Source organism: Agelaius phoeniceus, chromosome 35 (assembly GCF_051311805.1).
Source record: "Agelaius phoeniceus isolate bAgePho1 chromosome 35, bAgePho1.hap1, whole genome shotgun sequence".
Taxonomy (NCBI): Eukaryota; Metazoa; Chordata; class Aves; order Passeriformes; family Icteridae; genus Agelaius; species Agelaius phoeniceus.
Window position 1 is genome coordinate 427755 of NC_135299.1, and position 17648 is coordinate 445402.

At 59.0% G+C, this 17648-nt stretch overlaps 1 protein-coding gene across 5 annotated transcripts in view; it reads left to right on the plus strand.

Annotated features, from left to right (window-relative positions):
- HDAC7 (histone deacetylase 7) overlaps nt 1-17648 on the plus strand; it is a 58189-nt gene that overhangs the window by 32215 nt on the left and 8326 nt on the right. For 3 of the 5 annotated variants that reach the window (XM_077192705.1, XM_077192706.1, XM_054649285.2), the window contains exons 2-10: nt 11492-11682; nt 12878-12968; nt 13673-13784; nt 13871-13986; nt 14203-14325; nt 14940-15049; nt 15372-15488; nt 16027-16225; nt 16815-17023. In XM_077192705.1, coding sequence (XP_077048820.1) covers nt 11492-11682; nt 12878-12968; nt 13673-13784; nt 13871-13986; nt 14203-14325; nt 14940-15049; nt 15372-15488; nt 16027-16225; nt 16815-17023 — 1268 coding nt within the window. Of the gene's footprint in view, nt 1-3608; nt 3823-11491; nt 11683-12877; nt 12969-13672; nt 13785-13870; nt 13987-14202; nt 14326-14939; nt 15050-15371; nt 15489-16026; nt 16226-16814; nt 17024-17648 lie in introns of those variants that run through there. The other 2 variants (XR_013185911.1, XM_077192704.1) reach the window with 1 other exon arrangement.

The following is a 17648-nucleotide window of genomic DNA, read 5'->3' on the forward strand; positions in this document are numbered from 1 at the left end:
GGGAGCTTTGGGAAGCAGAGCAGGGATGGGGTTTTCCTGCTGCAGCGCCTCCCTGGGAGCTGGGAAGCGCTGACGGGGACGGTGGTGACAGGACCACTCCCAAACTGGATCGGGGCCGTTCCCATCTGCGAGGGCAGCGCTGGGGCAGCGCTGGGAGTGCCGTGCAAGCCCGAGCACCCTCCTCGAGCCTGAAATCCCGAACAAAACCCCGGGGAAGCCGGGACAGGAGGGGGAAGGCGAGTTTTCCATGGATGTTTAGCGCTGCAGTGAGTCAACATCGCGAATTTCGGGATTCTGTTCAAACTTCCCAAGTTCCCCAGTCCCAAAATAGAGCTGTCCCCTGTGCCTGGGTTTGAAGAGGTCCCTGCTGTGTCGTTTTCCAGCAGGGAGGATGTGATCTTTCTATATTTGCTTGCAGGACAATAATACTGATGGTTTCTATTTTTAACCCGTCAGCAGGGCAGAAATGCACTTGGGAATGTTCGGGGAGCAGAGCAGCCCTGGCCCAGCAGCCCAGAGAAGGCCTGGCCCCACTTCTGGGCCGGTAAAGAGGGGCCAGGCTGTGCTGGGATGGTCCCCCTGCTCCGGGGGACTCTGGGGGCGGTGGCAGGAGCAGGGACAAGTGGCATCATCCGTCCTCTCATTTCCCTCCCTCTGGAAGCGTGGCTCTGGCCACAGCTCTGTGCTGCTCATCCAGGTATCGCTGCTCCTGAAACCCCAGCTCTAAAACCACCTCAGACCTTGAAAATATGTCTGGTTTTGGAGTGTTTTAAAAGAAAAACAGCTTCTGTCACCACCTTGATCATGTAGAAGGGCTGCAAGTGATAACTTGCTCTCCCCGAGCTCTCAGAAATGGGAGGTGAATACCAAAACCGGCACCGACTTGAGTGGCAACCCCAAATTTGGGGGCTGATTGGTGGCTTGGAGCCGTTCTGCTCCTGCCACCCTGCCCTGCTCAGCTGCCGTCAGCAGCGTCCTCGGCAGGCCGGGCTTGCGTGGGTCCTCGCAGGCTTTTCCAGCTGCTGACGTGAGCCGGAGCAGCTGAACTCGCGCACCTCCCATCTGGAGGGGAAAACAGGGATTTAGGGCGGCACCCGCTCCCCGGGGGCTGCAGTTCACCCTCAGGGCTGGGGCTGGAGAAAGCATCTTCTGCCGTCTGGGTGTCCTGGGTTTCTCCCTGCAGTGGAGAACCTGCCAGGCCTTTGGGGTGGGCTCTGTGCTGCCGTGAAGCGGCTGAGGCCAGCAGCGACCGCGGCGGATTTCGCACCGAAATCCGAAATCCCCGCCTTGCGCGGGGTCCTGGGTGAAGGTGGATGGGGCAGTTTGGGTTTGGGGCCGCCCCTTTGGGGGCTCTGGCTCTGCCGTGGGGGGCTGCAGCTGCTGGGCCGCTCCTGGCCGGACAATGGGCGGAAGAAGCCGGGCCCTGCGCGGCTCCCGCGGCCGCTCCCGCTGCTCCCGGGCTATTTCCATCACATTGTCCCCGTGCAGGAAGGATGTCTCCAGCCTGCTTCCTCTGTGCCTCAAAGGGATGTGGGGCGGGCAGGGAGAGCAGGGGATTTGTTGTGCAAGAGGCACAATCCTGCTCCTCGAAGCTCCTCTGCCTGAGGAGGGAGGGGAAGGTCTCATCTTGCTCCGCGGTGGAGAAATACGGCCACGAAAGGGGGTTCTGGCTTTTGGGGATGTGTTAAGTGTGGGCAGGGCTCAGATGGTGACAAAGGAATGCTGCAAAGCCCCCCCTGGGTTTTTGCACAGCTCCCGCTGCTGTGGTGGGGCAGAGTTGAGGCTCCTTGCTGCGGCAGAGGAGGCCGAGCTCCAGCGTGCCAGGAAGTGAAAGTAGAATTAATTAAGACGGGAAATGATCCTAATTTGTTCTGGCTAAGTCCCTTTAGCAGCAGTGAGCCCCAAATATCTGAAGCAAAGCTCTCTATCGGGGCATGGCCCTGCCTCAGAGGTGGCTGTGACAGATCCCTGGGGTTTGTCTGGGGGGCAGAGCCTTTCCTGGGGCTCTTGGTGCTTCCTGCAGGAGCCAGACTGGGAAATGCCCATCTCTGCCCGGCCTGGATCACCCTGGGACAGCCCCAGGAGTCCAAACCCAGCTCTCACATGTGCTGGCATCCAGTCTGCCCTGGGACAGCTCCAGCTGATTTTTCCATGGGGGAGCAGAAAGCTTTAGGGATCCCTTTTGGCTTTTTCCCTTGTCCCAGAGTGGATGGGGACGGAGCGGGGCTGTTTTACCCCGGGAGTCCCCGGGACTCCCTCCCCACCCCACCCCAGAGCTTTGTGACAAAGCCCAGGGTCAGGACCAGCCCCTGTGACCTGCCAGGAACACCAGGAGCTCGCGGATTTCGCTGCTGACAGGAGGTGTCCAGCGCTGCCAGGGCGATGGAGCAACATCCTGGCGGCATCGAGGGAAAATCTTGGATGGGCTGCGGCCTCGCAGGGGCCCTCGGGGCTTGGGGTGATGTTCTGGGGCTTGGGGTGATGTTCTGTGTGGTTTAAAGCTCCCCAGTGTGTGTTCTGGGTGTGTCCTGGCCCTTCTGGGGTCCCCAGGGGAGGAGGGATGGCGTGGAAGGAGGAGGGGATTGGGCACTTTTGCTCTCCCTTCTCCCAGGTTTGGGGCTGTGGAGGGGCAGCAGTTCTGTAACCAGCTTCCAAGTGATGCTGGAGGAGCTGCTGCAATGAAATCCCACTTCAGGTTGGCGTGGAAGCTTTTCCCTGTGGTTTTAAAATCCCAGCAAGAGCAGGGGAGCAGCTTCCTCAGAGTTTATCCCATGGATGTTCCTGTTTGCAAAGGGGAGAGGGTCTGGTGCTCCCCTCCGGGCCAGGGGGGCTGGAATGGGCACCCCTGGGAGCAGAAGGAGGGCTGGAATTGGGGCTGGACCCTGCTTCACCTCAGCACTTCCACCTGCTGCTGCTGCCCGCTGCTGGCACCTGCCCGAGCCCACGCAAAACCTCCCTGTTTATTTTGTCTAAAAGCAAAATATCCCCCAGAGGGGCGGGGCGGGGAGGGGAGGGGAGGGATGCCCGCTGCGCCTTAATTGCACTTAATGAGCCTGATGAGGCCGGCTGCCAGCGAGGGCTTTGCCAGGGCTCGATCTGCCCGTGAGAACTGCAAGGGAGCGGCGGCGGCCGCGCCCGGGACCGCCCGCACCGGGGATCCGGGAGCTCCCGGGGCCGGGGGCCGCTCTTCCCGCAGCCCCGGCGGCCACGGGGACCCCGCGGGGCTGCGGGGACACGATGCCATCCGCGGGTGAGTGTGCCGGGCGGCTGGGGGGCTGGAGCAGGCGGGTTTGGTGTGAGGGGCACCTGGAGCATCTCCTGCCCGGGGCGGGGTCCGTGGGCTGGAGCTGGGGGTGGGCCCGGTTCTTTGGGTGCCAGGTGGGCTTTAAGGGCCTGGATGTGTTTGGGGTTCTGCTGGGCTGACGCCAGCTCTGATCCCGAGAGGTCTGAGGGCTCAATCCCCGCCATGAGCACTGATTCCTGGGTGTCCGAGTCATTGCTCCTCTGCTGGGCTCACCGCGAGTTTCTCTGCTGGTTCTTTTTCCTTTTCCCCCATCTCTGGACAGTTCAGCAGCAGCAGCAGCTCCTCTTGCTGGGTTAAAGCCCCAGGGCAGCGTTGCTCCATGCATGTGGAGCGCTCACACACCCACCTGCACCCTCAGTCCTGCTGGCCTCCTCCAAGGCTTCTCTTCGGGACTCCAGGTGCTCCTGGCGTTCCCTCCCACCACGAATCCTGCCTGCTTCTTTCCTGTAGCTTCTCCATCCCGGATGGAATTCCCAGCATCTCCCCACAGCTTCCTGCAAGCCCCAGCACCAAGCCAGGTTTGTCTCAGGGTGGCTGTCCCTGCTGTCCCCTCTGTCCCTGCTGTCCCCTCTGTCCCTGCTGTCCCCACTCTCCCTCCTGTCCCCGCTGTCCCCAGGGTGTGGCTCCTCAGATCCAGGCGGGTTTTATCCTCCTCTGCACTGAGGATTTGACACCTGCACCTTTCCCAGCCTCGCTGATGCCAACCCTGAGCTTTCCCAGCTCCTTCCCCAGCAGCCAGGGAGGGGAGGCAGCGCCCGCCGGGCCCGTGGGGAAGGGCACCCCAAGTGTGTTTGTGCAGGAAACTGAAAATGCTGTGGCTTCCTCCCTGTGACAGAAATAACTCAGGCTGGGCCCCAGGTCTGCCCTGGGGAGCTCCTCGGTGGCTCCTCAGACGCCCGAGGGTCAGCACGGGGCAGGTTTGGGCTGAGCCCCAGCTGGGCCCTGCCTGCTGGAGGTTGAGCAGTGCAGGGGTGGCTCAGGGAGTTGAGTTTGTGCCTCTTTCCCTTTGTGCCCGTGGAGCTGGGGCTGCCCGTGCTTCTCCCAGCTCCGTCTGCTTCTCCTGAGCCTCGGGATTTTTTCTTATATTTCCTTTTCTGCCCTCCAACCAGCCCTGGACTTTGTCCAGCGTTTGCCAAAGGGATTTCCTTCCTGCGCCTCTAATTAGCGGGCAGGTCGCCTTGAGTAGCCACTTGCCGGGTGTGGGTATTGAGTGATTCCAGCTTTTTTTTGCCTCGGCGTTTCCAGATCAAGCACGAAGCCGCTCCGGGCCGCGCTGAGCCTTCCCCGGGGGGTTGTGACTCAAGCCGGGCTCTTGCAGCAGCAATTTAAAGCATAAATCGGTGCCGTGCCGGCAGCCCCGGGCTCCAGCCGGTGCCCGAGCAGCTCCCGGTGGATGCCCCGGGGAGGGAGGAGCCGACGAGCCCTCCTCGCAAACCGGTCGGGAGCGCTTGGGTAACCCCGGAGAGAGAGCTGCTGCAATCCTTTGATCTCTGCTCCGCTTCCCTTGGCATCCTCCCGGGCTGATGTCACCTTCCCCGGGTCCCGGGAGCGCGGGGCTGCATCCCGGGGCATCATCGACCTGCTGGGAAAGCAGGGACCAGGAGAGCAGGGAGCTCATCCTGCCAGGAGAACAGGGATCAGGAGAACACAGAGCTCATCCTGCCCAGAGAACAGGGAGCTCATCCTGCCCAGAGAACAGGGAACAGGAGAGCACAGAGCTCATCCTGCTGGGAGAGCAGGGAACAGGAGAGCACAGAGCTCATCTTGCCCAGAGAACAGGGACCAGGAAAGCAGGGAGCTCATCCTGTCCAGAGAACAGGGACCAGGAGAGCAGGGAGCTCATCCTGCCAGGAGAGCAGGGACCAGGGAGCTCATCCTGCCCGGAGAAAGGAGCTCATCCCACCAGGAGTGGGGCCAGAGCCTCTCCCAGAGTGGGCAGGAGGTGATGCCAAGCTCTGGGCAGTGCTGGTGTCCCTTGCTGGGAGCCTGGGGAGGAAGATGAGGCTGATGGAGGGCCCTGGGTGTTCCAGCTTGGCCAGAGCCGGGGGTTTGCCAGCCCAGAGGTGCTGCCTGTGTCCCAGTCCATCCCTGCCAGGAGATGCTGGAGCTTTTTTCACCCAGGAACCCCTCAAGGAGAGGAGCTGGGCGGTGTGGAGGAGCAGCAGCTCCCCAAGGGGTGTTTGCTGCAGGGAAAGGCCCCGCAGGAGCATCAGGAGGGGCAGATTTGCCTCCCCACCGGTCCAGGGCGATGTTTGGGGCTCCCCAGAGGAGTTTGGGGCTCCCCAGAGCCGGGAGGAGCCGGCAGATCCCAGCTGGGCTGGGTGAGGGATCCAGCGGGGCAGGATGTGCTCTGGGGCAGGTTTCTCTTCTGGGAAAGGAGGATTTTCCCCAGATCTGGTGAGTTTCTGTGATTCGAGGCTGCCTTGGCCCCCTTCAGCAGAGCCCCGTGGCCGCGGCATTCCCGGTGCTCCTCAGGAAGCCGCGGTGGCTGCGAGGTTTCCTGGGGACACCTCTCCCTCCTCTCCCTCCTCCGCTCTCTGGGATGGGCTGGGTGACCCGTGGGGGTGGGAGGGGGCAGGAAATGACTGCCAGAGGTTTCCAGCTGTGCCAGGGCTGCGGTGGGGATGGAGCCACTCGCCGGCCCTGCTCTGCCCTGGCCCGGCTGCGGCTGCAGGAGATGAGTGAGCCCTTTGATCCCCCCTGTTCCCTGGGGCTGCCCACGCTCAAACCACATTTTGTGGGACCCGTGAGGCAGCTCCATCCTGCCTGTGCCCAGAATTTCCTGTGGTTTAGTACCTGGAGATCCCTAAGATCTCAAATTTAGGCCCAAAAGCTTTTGCTGGGGGATTTTGCCTCAGCACATTTAGGGTTGGGTGCTCTGAAGGCTTTCAAAGCTCATCCCTGTACCCAGGGAGCTCCTGCAAATCCCTCCAGCTCCTCTGGGAGCAGGAAGGAACAGGAGAGAAGTTGTTTGGGCAGTGCCTGAGGTGAAGCTCGTGTCCATGTCAGGTTTGGGGTAACTCTGGATGTGGAACTACCTTGGGATCCTCTCACCACCCTCGCCCTGGAGGCAAAACCCTTCCAGGGCTGATGGACTTGAGAGCATGTGGAAAACCTGCCTTGGAACACAGTCCTGGCTCACCTCCAGGAGGGTCTGATTTAGCCCTGAGGAGCTCCCTGTGCCTGGCCCAGGAATCCTGCCCTGGGTGCTGCGGGAGCAGCGGGGATGGGATGGGATGGGAACAGCAGAACCGGGATCTGGGCTGGAGCAGGGAGTGTTGAAACCAGCAGCACACCCAGGCCCAAAGGTGTTTCCTCCCTGTCCCTGGACTCTGGACCAGCCCTGAGTTTTTTGGGTCTTGGGGCCATGAGTTTCAAAAGGAAATGTGCACATTTGTGGGGAGAAAGTTCCAGAGAGGGCTATTAAATGTCTGACTCAAAGGTCACGAGCTGCAAATAACCAGGGAGAGCAATCAGAGGAAGCATCTCGCCCTGATCTGCCTCCCAGGCCTGATGTGCAGCTCGTTTCTAGGCTCCAGCAGGGAAAATTCCCATTTTTGTGCTTGGAATGCCTAAATAACCACTCTGCTCACAGGTGCACGGCATGGTTGGGTGTGTGGCTGAATCCTGGTTCGTGCCTTTGGTTGTGGGAAAGGTTTTGTGCTGCTCTGGTGACTTTGCCAAACTTTAATCATCGTCTGTCTCAATTTTTTTATTTATTTTTTTAATTTTTTTTTCTGGAAACTTTCTGCGGAAGGAAGTTTACAAGAATCAGAGCAGAAAAATTTGGGTTTACCCTGGTGGAAAAACTCTCAGGGGGCTTTTCTTGGAGCAGCATCAGCCTCGTCTCGTTGTGGAGCAGGAATTTGCTGTCTGGTGGGGAGGGGAGGGATCCACCCACATCTGGCTGAGGCGTAAAGCCCCTGAAACTCCCACTCCATGAGCTCCAGAAAGAGTTATCACAACTTGGCACCCGGCTGCTCCAAACATTACATCTGCCCTGAGCATCATCTGCTCCCTTATGGCTCCTGCGGGACGTGGCCGGAGCTCTCTCCATGCGGGGACAGCTGAGGGGGTGCAGGGCTTTCCCTGGAGCTGCTTTCCTTGGAGCTGCCACCCTTGGAGCTGCCACCCTTGGAGCTGCCATCCCTGGGGCTGCCATCCCTGGGGCTGCCATCCCTGGAGCTGCCATCCCTGGAGCTGCCACCCTCAGATCTCCCATCCCTGGAGCTCCCACCCTTAGAACTCCCACCCTCGGAACTCCCATCCCTGGAACTCCCATCCCTGGAACTCCCACCCTTGGAGCTGCCACCCTTGGAGCTGCCACCCTTGGAGCTGCCATCCCTGGAGCTCTTTCCCTGGGGTTCCCACCCCTGGAGCTCCCACCCTCAGATCTCCCACCCCTGGAGCTCCCACCCCTGGAGCTCCCACCCCTGGAGCTCCCACCCCTGGAGCTCCCACCCCCGGATCTCTGTGCTAAGGAGAGGAAGGAGGAAAATGCCCCAAGCACTGGGATTTTGTGGGATCCTGCAAGGAAACCCTTCAGGGACACACAGGATGGAGGTAGGGGGACAAAGGGAGGTGTGGGCACCTGTGGGGGGTCCCCAGTGTCCCCCCAGAAGTGGGGCTGGGTGGGTTTGGTGATTTTCTCTCGTTGTTCTGGGGAGCAGGGTTTGGTCCCTAATCAAAGCCAGCGCCCCAGGGCCCAGCAGGGATAAAAGAGGCACCCCAGCTCCAGGATTTCCTTTTTCTTGAGTTCTCCCTTTGTGATCTTCGTGTTCTTTCAACACGGTCCTTTTGGTGTGGTTTCTTATTTAAGTGTTTTTAATTTGAGCTCCCTCCCTCCAGCTCATTCCTTCTCCTCGTGCAGGGCTCTGGAGAAGACCTTTTCCCTTTTATTAGAGAGGAATGTTTTTAATCACCCGCATTCTTCAACCCGCCTGAACTCTGAACCTTTCACAGCAGATCAGCATAAGATGGGAAAGGCTTTTATAAAAGAAGATGGTTTATTAAAAAAAAAAAAAAAAAACAACAAACCCAGCCTGGATTTAACTGCTGCTCCACCTCAGAGCAAGCTGTGGGCAGGCAGGGGTGAGAGCAGGGATAAATAGAGATACAGGTGGGGATAAACAGGGATACAGGTGGGGATAAACAGGGATCAGGTGGGCATGAGGGCAGGGATAGACTGGGATGCAGGCGGGAATAAACAGGGATACAGGTGGGGATAAACAGGGATAAATAGGGATACATGAAGGGATAAACAGGGATGAGGGCAGGGACAGACAGGGATAAATAGGGATGCAGGCAGGGATGCACAGAACAGCAGAGCTGGGATGCCACTGCTTTGCTCCTCAATAACCTCCCTGCCCTGCTTTGTTTGCCTCTTTGCTTTATTTCCCCCTTATGTAAGCCCAGCTCTGTTGACGGCTGATTTGCCTCTTTAAAAACAATCAGGAAATGCCATAGCAAAGATTTCTGTGCCGGATTTTTTTTTCTTTTCCGGGATGGCTGGCTGGGAGCAGCGTGGTGGTGTCCCGAGCGACAGCAGCCCTGCGCTGCCACCGCCAGCCTGGGGAACGCGCTGCCACCAAAGTCCCCCTGTCCCAGAGCTCCTCAGGGAGGTGCTGCAGGGCAAAGTGGGGCTCCCCTCCCTCCCTGGCTGTCCCGTGGCCCCTCGGCCGCGTTCCCTGCTCCGTGCTGTGCTGGCAGCCTGGAAAATGCTGGTAAGGAGTGCTGGTAACGGGGCTGGAGCACAGAGCCCTCATTCATGGCCAGGCGCTGCAGGGAGACTCCGTGTCACAGCCTCCCCTTCCCATGGAGGATCCACGGGCTGGAGCCGCAGCTGCTGGCCCAGGGCTGGTTTGTGTGATGGGCTCCTGGCCCTGCGGCTTTGTGGTCCCAAACTGGGCATCCCGGTCCCAAACTGGGCATCCCGGTCCCAAACTGGGCATTCCGGTCCCAAACTGGGCATCCCGGTCCCAAACTGGGCATTCCGGTCCCAAACTGGGCATCCCGGTCCCAAACTGGGCATCCTGGTCCCAAACTGTGATCCCTGTCCCAAACCATGCATCCCCATCCCAAACTGTGATCCTGGTCCCAAACTGTGATCCCTGTCCCAAACTGTGCATCCCCATCCCAAACTGTGATCCTGGTCCAAACTGGGCATCCCACTCCCAAATTGTGTATCCCCATCCCAAACTGTGATCCTGGTCCCAAACTGTGATCCCAGTCCCAAGCTGCGCATCCCAGTCCCAGCCACGTGTCCTGGTGCTGGTGGCCTCTGAGGGTCCAGGCTGGGTTGGGGACAGGGACAAACCCCCAGGAGCCTCGGTGGGACTTCGCTTTTGGCTTTTTTGGGGCAGGGGGAAGGGGAAGAGCCGCGGGCTTGGCCGCCGGCCCCTGGATCATGCGGGAGGGGGTTGTTTACTGTAACTCCTGGCCCAGGGCCCGGCAGCAAACCCCAAATGAGTTCAAGCTGCACAGGGAGGTCACAAACAGCTCCTGGGGCAGGAGGGGCTTTGCCAGGGGGGTCCGGAGCTGAGGGCTCTGGAGCATCCCTGAGGAGGTGCCAGTGCAGGGCTCTGACACCCACATGGGGACAGCGGCTCCTGCCCAGAGCCCGGCTTTCCCTCCCAGTGCCACCAGCCTGGGTCCCTCTCACGCTGCCCTGGCACCCAGCACGGGACGTTTTGTGTTTCCAAGCTCTGGAAAACTGCCCTGAGTTTGGTGGCCTCATCCTGGCCAGGAGCATCAGGGCTGGGACACCAGGGTCACCCCAGGGCACTGCCAGGCCAGGCTCTGCTCCCAGGGTGCCTTTTCTCATCCCAGCCTCTCTGAAAATCCATTCCCAGGGTGCCTTTTCTCATCCCAGCCTCTCTGAAATTCCACTCAGGCATCCCCAGCGTGGGGTGGGCAGAGCTGGGGGCCGTGGTAGGAGCAGGGTCCACGCAGCCTCTTCTGCAGAGCCTCTTGGCCCTGGGGATGCTCCACAGCTTTTTCCTGGCTCCAGGCGAGTGCTGAGCAGTTGTTTTGTTTTTCTGGCTGCTGCCCGGCCTCTCTCTCTCCCCCAGCAGCCCCCATCCCTCCCTGCTCCGCTTCCGCCGCCTCGCCGTTTGTTTTTGTAGGGACTGAAGCAAATGATGCAGAGAGAGATTCCCGGAGCTTCCCCTGGGCTCTGCTCCCTCCTGGGGGTGTCTGGAGCAGCCCCTCCTTCACCTGGGCTGCCCCAAGCCCGTCCCACCCCTTTCTGCACGCCCCAAACCCCTTCCTACCCTTTTATTCCCCAAAATCTCTTCCCACCCCTTTTCAGGTGTGTAACTGGCACTGTTTTGGGGTGTAAGGGACAATTTCAGGTGTGTAACTGGCACTGTTTTGGGGTGTAACTGGCACTGTTTGGGGGTGTAACAGACGATTTCAGGTGTGTAACTGGCACTGTTTTGGGGTGTAACTGGCACTGTTTTGGGGTGTAAGGGACAATTTCAGGTGTGTAACTGGCACTGTTTTGGGATATAACAGACGATTTCAGGTGTGTAACTGGCACTGTTTTGGGGTGTAACTGACACTGTTTGGGGGTGTAACAGATGATTTCAGGTGTGTAACTGGCACTGTTTTGGGTGTGTAATGAACAATTTCAGGTGTGTAACTGGCACTGTTTGGGGGTGTAACCGGCACTGTTTTGGGGATGTAACAGAGGATTTCACGTGTGTAACTGGCACTGTTTTGGGGTGTAACTGGCACTGTTTGGGGGTGTAACAGATGATTTCAGGTGTGTAACTGGCACTGTTTTGGGATATAACAGATGATTTCAGGTGTGTAACTGGCACTGTTTGGGGGTGTAACAGACGATTTCAGGTGTGTAACTGGCACTGTTTTGGGATATAACAGACGATTTCAGGTGTGTAACTGGCACTGTGTCGGTGCCCCCATGGGGCACTGCTTTGGTTTCACCCCTCAGGGAGGCTGTGCAGGGAACACCTTCACTCCAGAGCCCTTCTCCTCCAGCACGATGCCAGGGGGAGGCACCTGCAGCACCCTGGATCCTCCCCAGAGGAGTGACCCTTGCAGGAACCTCCTTCCCCAGCTGCCCGGGGAGGGAGGCTCTGCAGGCAGAGGATGCTCCGTGGCCGGTCCCCCTGGCTGGCAGGGCAGCCCCGTGCCTGACCCGTGTCCCTTTGTGTGTCCCCGCAGCTGCCGTGAGCCCGTGCCCCTCCCCGCGGGTGCCCCAGGCCGTCCCCATGGACCTGCGCATCGGGCAGCGCCTGCTCAAGCCCCAGGACACGGCGCTGCTGGCCCTGAAGCAGCAGCAGCTGCAGCACCAGCTCTTCCTGGCCAGCCTGCACCAGCAGCAAGTGGAGCAGCTCGCCCACCAGCACGTCAGGGTATGGGATGGGGCAGGGGGAGCACACACCCCGCTCCTGGCTGGGTTTGGGGTAGGATTGGGATCTTGGAGGGGGAATTTTGCCCCCAGAGTGCACAGCAGTACCAGAGTCAGGGCTGGCTTTTGAGTTCCCCTTCTCTGGGCAGGGATTCAGAGGAAAAGGCTGGAAATCCCAATGCCAAAATAACATTCCCAGGCGAATTCCTGCTTTTCCCTGAGCTGGAACATCTGGAGGGGTTTCCAGCCAGCACAGGGACCTCTGTGACGCAAGGAGGCTGCTTGGTGGAGGCAGGTGGAGGGCTTGTGTCTCAATTCCAGGCCGAATTCCAGGGCTGGAGCTCCAGGGTGGCTGCAGGGGATCCCTGTGGGCCGGGGCTGCCCCTCCCCAGGTCAGCAGCACTTGGCTTTTCTGGGAGGTGCCACCAAGCTCCGGTGCCACCCGCAGCCCCTGCCCCGAGCAGGAATTCACTGCCAGGTTTCACTGGCACGAGAATCCAGCGGGATTTGGCAGGGATGGCTCCTCCGGGAGGCTTCAGAGGGAGGCAGGCAGGAGGACACGTCCAGGGAGTTGTGACCATGCCCAGGGAGCTGTGACCACATCCAAGGAGTTCTGACCATGCCCAGGGAGCTGTGACCACATCTGAGGAGTTGTGACCACATCCAGGGACTTGTGACCATCTTCAGGACTGAAATCCCCCCCTGCCTGTCCCCAGGGCTGCTCCAGGCTCAGGCCAGGAGTCAGTTCCATGGATCAGCTGAGATTTCCCTCCTATCATAGATTATTTTTTTCCCCTTCTGTGCTCCACAAAGATTTTTATTTTTTGCCGCGTTGCAACACGGCAGACGTGCCCAAACACCCTGAGAGGAGGCAGCGAGTGGGAGCAGACAGGTTTTGACTTTTACAATGTCCCCAGGGAGAGCAAAGCGTCCCTGGAGACCAAAACGTGTCAGGTTTGTTGTGATGGAACAACTTCACACGTTCCAGTGAGCCAGAGTGACACAAGGGACTGTCCCAGACTGCTCTGTCCCCGTGTCCCCCTGCCTGGGGCCAGGGAAGGGTCACAGGACTCAGGCAGGGCTGAAGGGGGGGTTATGGGGTCCTGTGCCCATGTCCCTGTCCCACAGGTGGCCATGGAGGGGGTCACAGGGCTCTGAGGGGGGTTATGGGGTCCTGTGCCCATGTCCCTGTCCCACAGGTGGCCATGGAGTCCCCGCACCGTGAGGCTGAGCCGGGCCAGCAGGAGCAGGAGCTGCGCCAGATCCTCAACAAGGACAAGAGCAAGAGGAGTAAGGGGGGCTCAGGGCAGGGGGCTCGGGGGGTTCTGCCCTTAGCCAGACCAAGCTCTGCTAAGGGGGAAAGGGGTGGGAGAGCATCCACAGAGCAGGGCTGCAACCCCTCTGGGACCCCTGGGCTGGCTTACAGACCCCATTCAGGTGACAGAGCCCAGTGGGACCCCCAGACCGGGTTTGCAGCCCCCCAGATTGAGCTTTCAGACCCACAGACTGGGTTTTCAGACTCTCAGATTGGGTTTACAGCCCCCCAGTCTGGGTTTTTCAGACCCCAGTCTGGGTTTGCAGCCCCCCAGTCTGGGTTTTCAGACCCCAATCTGGGTCTCAGCCCCTGCCAGCCGCGGTCTCCCGGCGCCCTCTGGTGCCGGCGCTGGAGGAGCCGCCGGGGGCTCGCTCCCGATTTTGGGACGCGCAGGGCTCCACATCGCACCTAATTAATGATTTATCAGTTAATTAACTGGCGCTCGGAGGTGCTGAATGCCGGCACAGATCCGCAGAGTGTCCCTGCTGTTAGCACAGAGCATTCCTGCTGGGACAGACAGACGGGGACGGGGCGGGAGCAGAGCCAGCTGTGATGGGAGCAGAGCCAGCTGTGCCCCTCGGGGGTCCCGAGCCCTGGGGTCGGGGTCCTGCCCACGGGGACCCTTCAGAGCAGCTCTGAGCCCCGTGGGGTCACCGTGGTCACTGTGGTCACTGCGCAGGTGCCGTGGCCAGCACGGTGGTGAAGCAGAAGTTGGCCGAGGTCATCCTGAAGAAGCAGCAGGCGGCTCTGGAGAGGACCAGCAACCCCCCCACTGCAACCCTGCCCTACAGGTAAAGCAGCTGCCCCCAAAAGGACCTGCCCCTGCCCCAGACCTGCCCAGGGGCAGCTGGGAAGGGGCTCTGGCTTCTCCCCGCAGGTCTCTGGAGCCCCTGGAGCCCGAGGGTCCCTCCCCTGCCATGCTCAGCACGTTCCTGTCCCCCGTGCCCAGCACGTCTCTCGACACCCCCGAGCACTTCCCACTGCGGAAAACAGGTATGGCCTTGGGGATGTCCCCGTGTCCCTCATGGCCTTGGGAATGTCCCCATGTCCCTCAAAGGCCTTGGGAATGTCCCCGTGTTCCTCATGGCCTTGGGGATGTCCCCGTGTCCCTAAAGACCCCCGGGGTTGTCCCGGTGTCCCCGGCTGGAGCTGGCACTGGCCCCACAGAGCCCACCCAGGTGTGGCCAGCCCTGACCCCTGTCCCCGCAGCGTCCGAGCCCAACCTGAAGGTTCGGTGCAAGCCCAGGAAGTGCCTGGAGCGGCGCAAGAACCCCCTGACCCGCAAGGAGAGCGCCCCCCCCTCGCTGAAGAGGCGCCCGCCCGACGCCATCGGTGAGGCCTGGACGGGCTCGGGGGGACCCCGGGGCTGGGCTGGGCTGGGACAGCTCCTGTGTCACCCCTGCTTGGGGACAGTGACACCAGGCTTTGGTGTGTCCTCCCCAGGGGACAGCTCCAGCTCCTGTGTCACCCCTGCTTGGGGACAGTGACACCAGGCTTTGGTGTGTCCTCCCCAGGGGCTGGGCTGGGATGGTTTGGGATTGGGGAGCCTGGAGGTGCTGGTGTGGAATGGGAGGTGCTGCTGTGGGATTTGGGAGCCTGGAGGTGCTGGTGTGGGATTTGGGAGCCTGGAGGTGCTGGTGTGGGACTGGGGAGCCTGGAGGTGCTGCTGTGGGATTTGGGAGCCTGGAGGTGCTGCTGTGGGATTTGGGAGCCTGGAGGTGCTGCTGTGGGACTGGGGAGCCTGGAGGTGCTGCAGCTGCTCCTCCTGCTGCTTTTGGAGCCCAGGCTGGACCTGCAGGGCTGGAATTGCCCCAGGTCTGGTGTGGAGGGTTCCCACCATGGAGTGCTGCCTTCCAAGGGGGATTCAGCCCCAGAAGGGTGGGGAGCAGTGGTTGGAGGGGCTGAGGGGGGCTGTGCCCTCACCCCATGTCCTTTCCCCCCCCCAGACTCGTCCCCCAGCAGCAGCAGCACCCCCGTGTCGGGCTGCAGCTCTCCCAACGACAGCCTGCCCGCCGAGCACGCCGCGCTGCCCGCTGCCCCAGGCGGGGCCCACGAGGTCAGCCCGGGGGCTTTGGGGGCCCCTCTGGGCTCAGGGGGAGGGCACCACCCCAGCCCTGAACCCCCTGCCCGGAGCTGCCTCTCCCTGCATGCTGGGGTGTCCTGGGATGCCCTGGGATGCCCTGGGATGCCCTGGGATGCCCTGGCATTCCCTGCTCCAGGATGCTCTCCCCAGCCCAGCACCTCTCCCACACCCACCCTCCTTTAGGGTGCATCTCCCCTCTGCTGTCCTGTCCCGTGGGTGTCCCCAGGCTGTCCCCATGTCCCTGTCGCTGGTCCCTGGCTGGGAGCAGGGCTCTGATGGCTCCTGTTTGCTGCAGACACCGCTGGCCCAGCGGCTGCTGATGCAGGAGAGCTCCCTGGCCCAGTTTGCCCTGCAGAGCGCGGCCTCCCTGCCGGCCATCACCCTGGGGCTGCCGGCCACCACCGGCGCCAGGGTAGGTGCCCAGCTCCGACCCCAGCACTGCCTCCCTTCCCTTGGGGTTTGGGGCTCCTGGTGCTGCCCACGGGCACGGTGGGGACAATCCTGTGCCCTCCCGGTGCCGTGTCCCTGTGTCTGTCGCTGTCCTTGTCCCTGTCCCCTGTCTCCATCCCTGTCCTTTTCCCCATCCCTGTTCCTGTCCCTGCCCCATCTCTGCCCCATCCCTGTCCCGTCCCTGTCCCCACAGGGTGACACCGAGCGCTGGGCACTGCCCAGCCTGGCTCACCGTGTCCCGGTGCTCCCATTGCTGTCCCTGTCCCATCACTGTCCCTGTCCCTGTCCCCACAGGGTGACACGGAGCGCCGGGCGCTGTCCAGCCTGGCTCACCGCGTCCCGGTGCTCCCATTGCTGTCCCTGTCCCATCCCTGTCCCATCACTGTCCCTGTCCCTGTCCCCTCAGGGTGACACCGAGCGCCGGGCGCTGCCCAGCCTGGCTCACCGTGTCCCGGTGCTCCCATTGCTGTCCCTGTCCCATCCTGTCCCTGTCCCCACAGGGTGACACCGAGCGCCGGGCGCTGCCCAGCCTGGCTCACCGTGTCCCGGTGCTCAATGGGCCGGTGCTCCCGGGCTCGCACCCGCCCGTCTTCATCCCGGCCAGCCTGGAGCAGCACGAGGCCGGCAGCACCCTGTCCCCCCGGCTGCAGCCCGTCATCATCCTCGAGCCCTCGGTCACCCACGCGCCGCTGGTGGCAGGTCAGTGTCTGCCCGGGGACGTGGGGACAGGGACAGGACAGTGACAGCCATAGGACAGTGACAGTGGCACCCAGGCTGGGAATAGATTGGTTTGGTTAACAAACTGCTCACAACAGGATTACTTTCATGTGGGAACTGCAAAATGCTGGCTTGAAGAAATGACTTCTAAAGTCAGCCAGAGAAGACCTGATTTTGAGAGGCCTTTCTTGATAATTTTTATATTTTATAATATTTTATTAATTATTATTTTATATTATTATTTGTATATCATTATATTATAATATAAATATAGTATAATATAAAATACAGTATAATATAAATAAAACAATATGATACCTTTATATTATTAATCTTTTGCTATAATATATATAAAATATATTTTTATATATATAAAAATATATATTGTATATATTTTCATATAAATAAATATATTATTGTTATTTATATTAATTTATTACATATTATTTTATTATTTTAATTTTTTAAAATGTATTTAATTTTTAAAAAATATATTTGACACCTTTACATTTTCTAACCTTACTGCAACCCCTCACTGTGCCCGCCTGCCGTGTCCCTGCTGTCCCTGCAGTGCCAGGCCTGGGGGCTGTCCCCTTCTCCTTCGCCCCGTCCCTGGTGCCCGCGGAGCGCCTGGCACTGCCCGGCCAGCACAAACCGCTGGGCAGGACCCGCTCGGAGCCGCTCCCGCCCAGCCCCAGGGCCGTGCAGCAGCACCTGCTCTTCCAGCAGCACCACGCCCACTTCCTCGAGAGGCTCAAGCAGCAAACGCACCTGGGCAAGGTGAGACCCGCCGGGCAGAAAGAACGGAAATGTGGGGGGAAAAATTCATTGATCTGTCTTCTTATCTAATTGCAAAATACTGCTTAAACCTGGGAAGAAGGAGGTAAAGAAGAAGGATTAGCTTCTGCCTTAAAAGTTCAATTTTATTTTATATATATAATATATAACACATAATATATATTATATATTATATGGTGTATAGTATATAGTATATATTATAGGTAATATATTATATAGTATATATTATATATTACATATTATATATTATAGGTAATATATTATATAATATATGTTATATATTGCATATCACGCATTATATATTACATATTACATACAATATATAAGATATAGTTTATATATATTATTAATATATAATATAGCTATCTTTTAAAACTTGTTTTCAGTTTTGTTTTTCTCTCAACAACACCTGTCTTATTCTATAACATTTCTAAATCAGTATTTTTTATCATACATAAAAATATATATAAGTTTATATATACACACATACATATATATACATACACACACACATATATATATATATGATTATATACAAATATGTCCTCTGTGAGCGTTTGTTAGACTTGAGGAATTTCCTAGCCATGTGTTTCTCACGGCGCTGGTC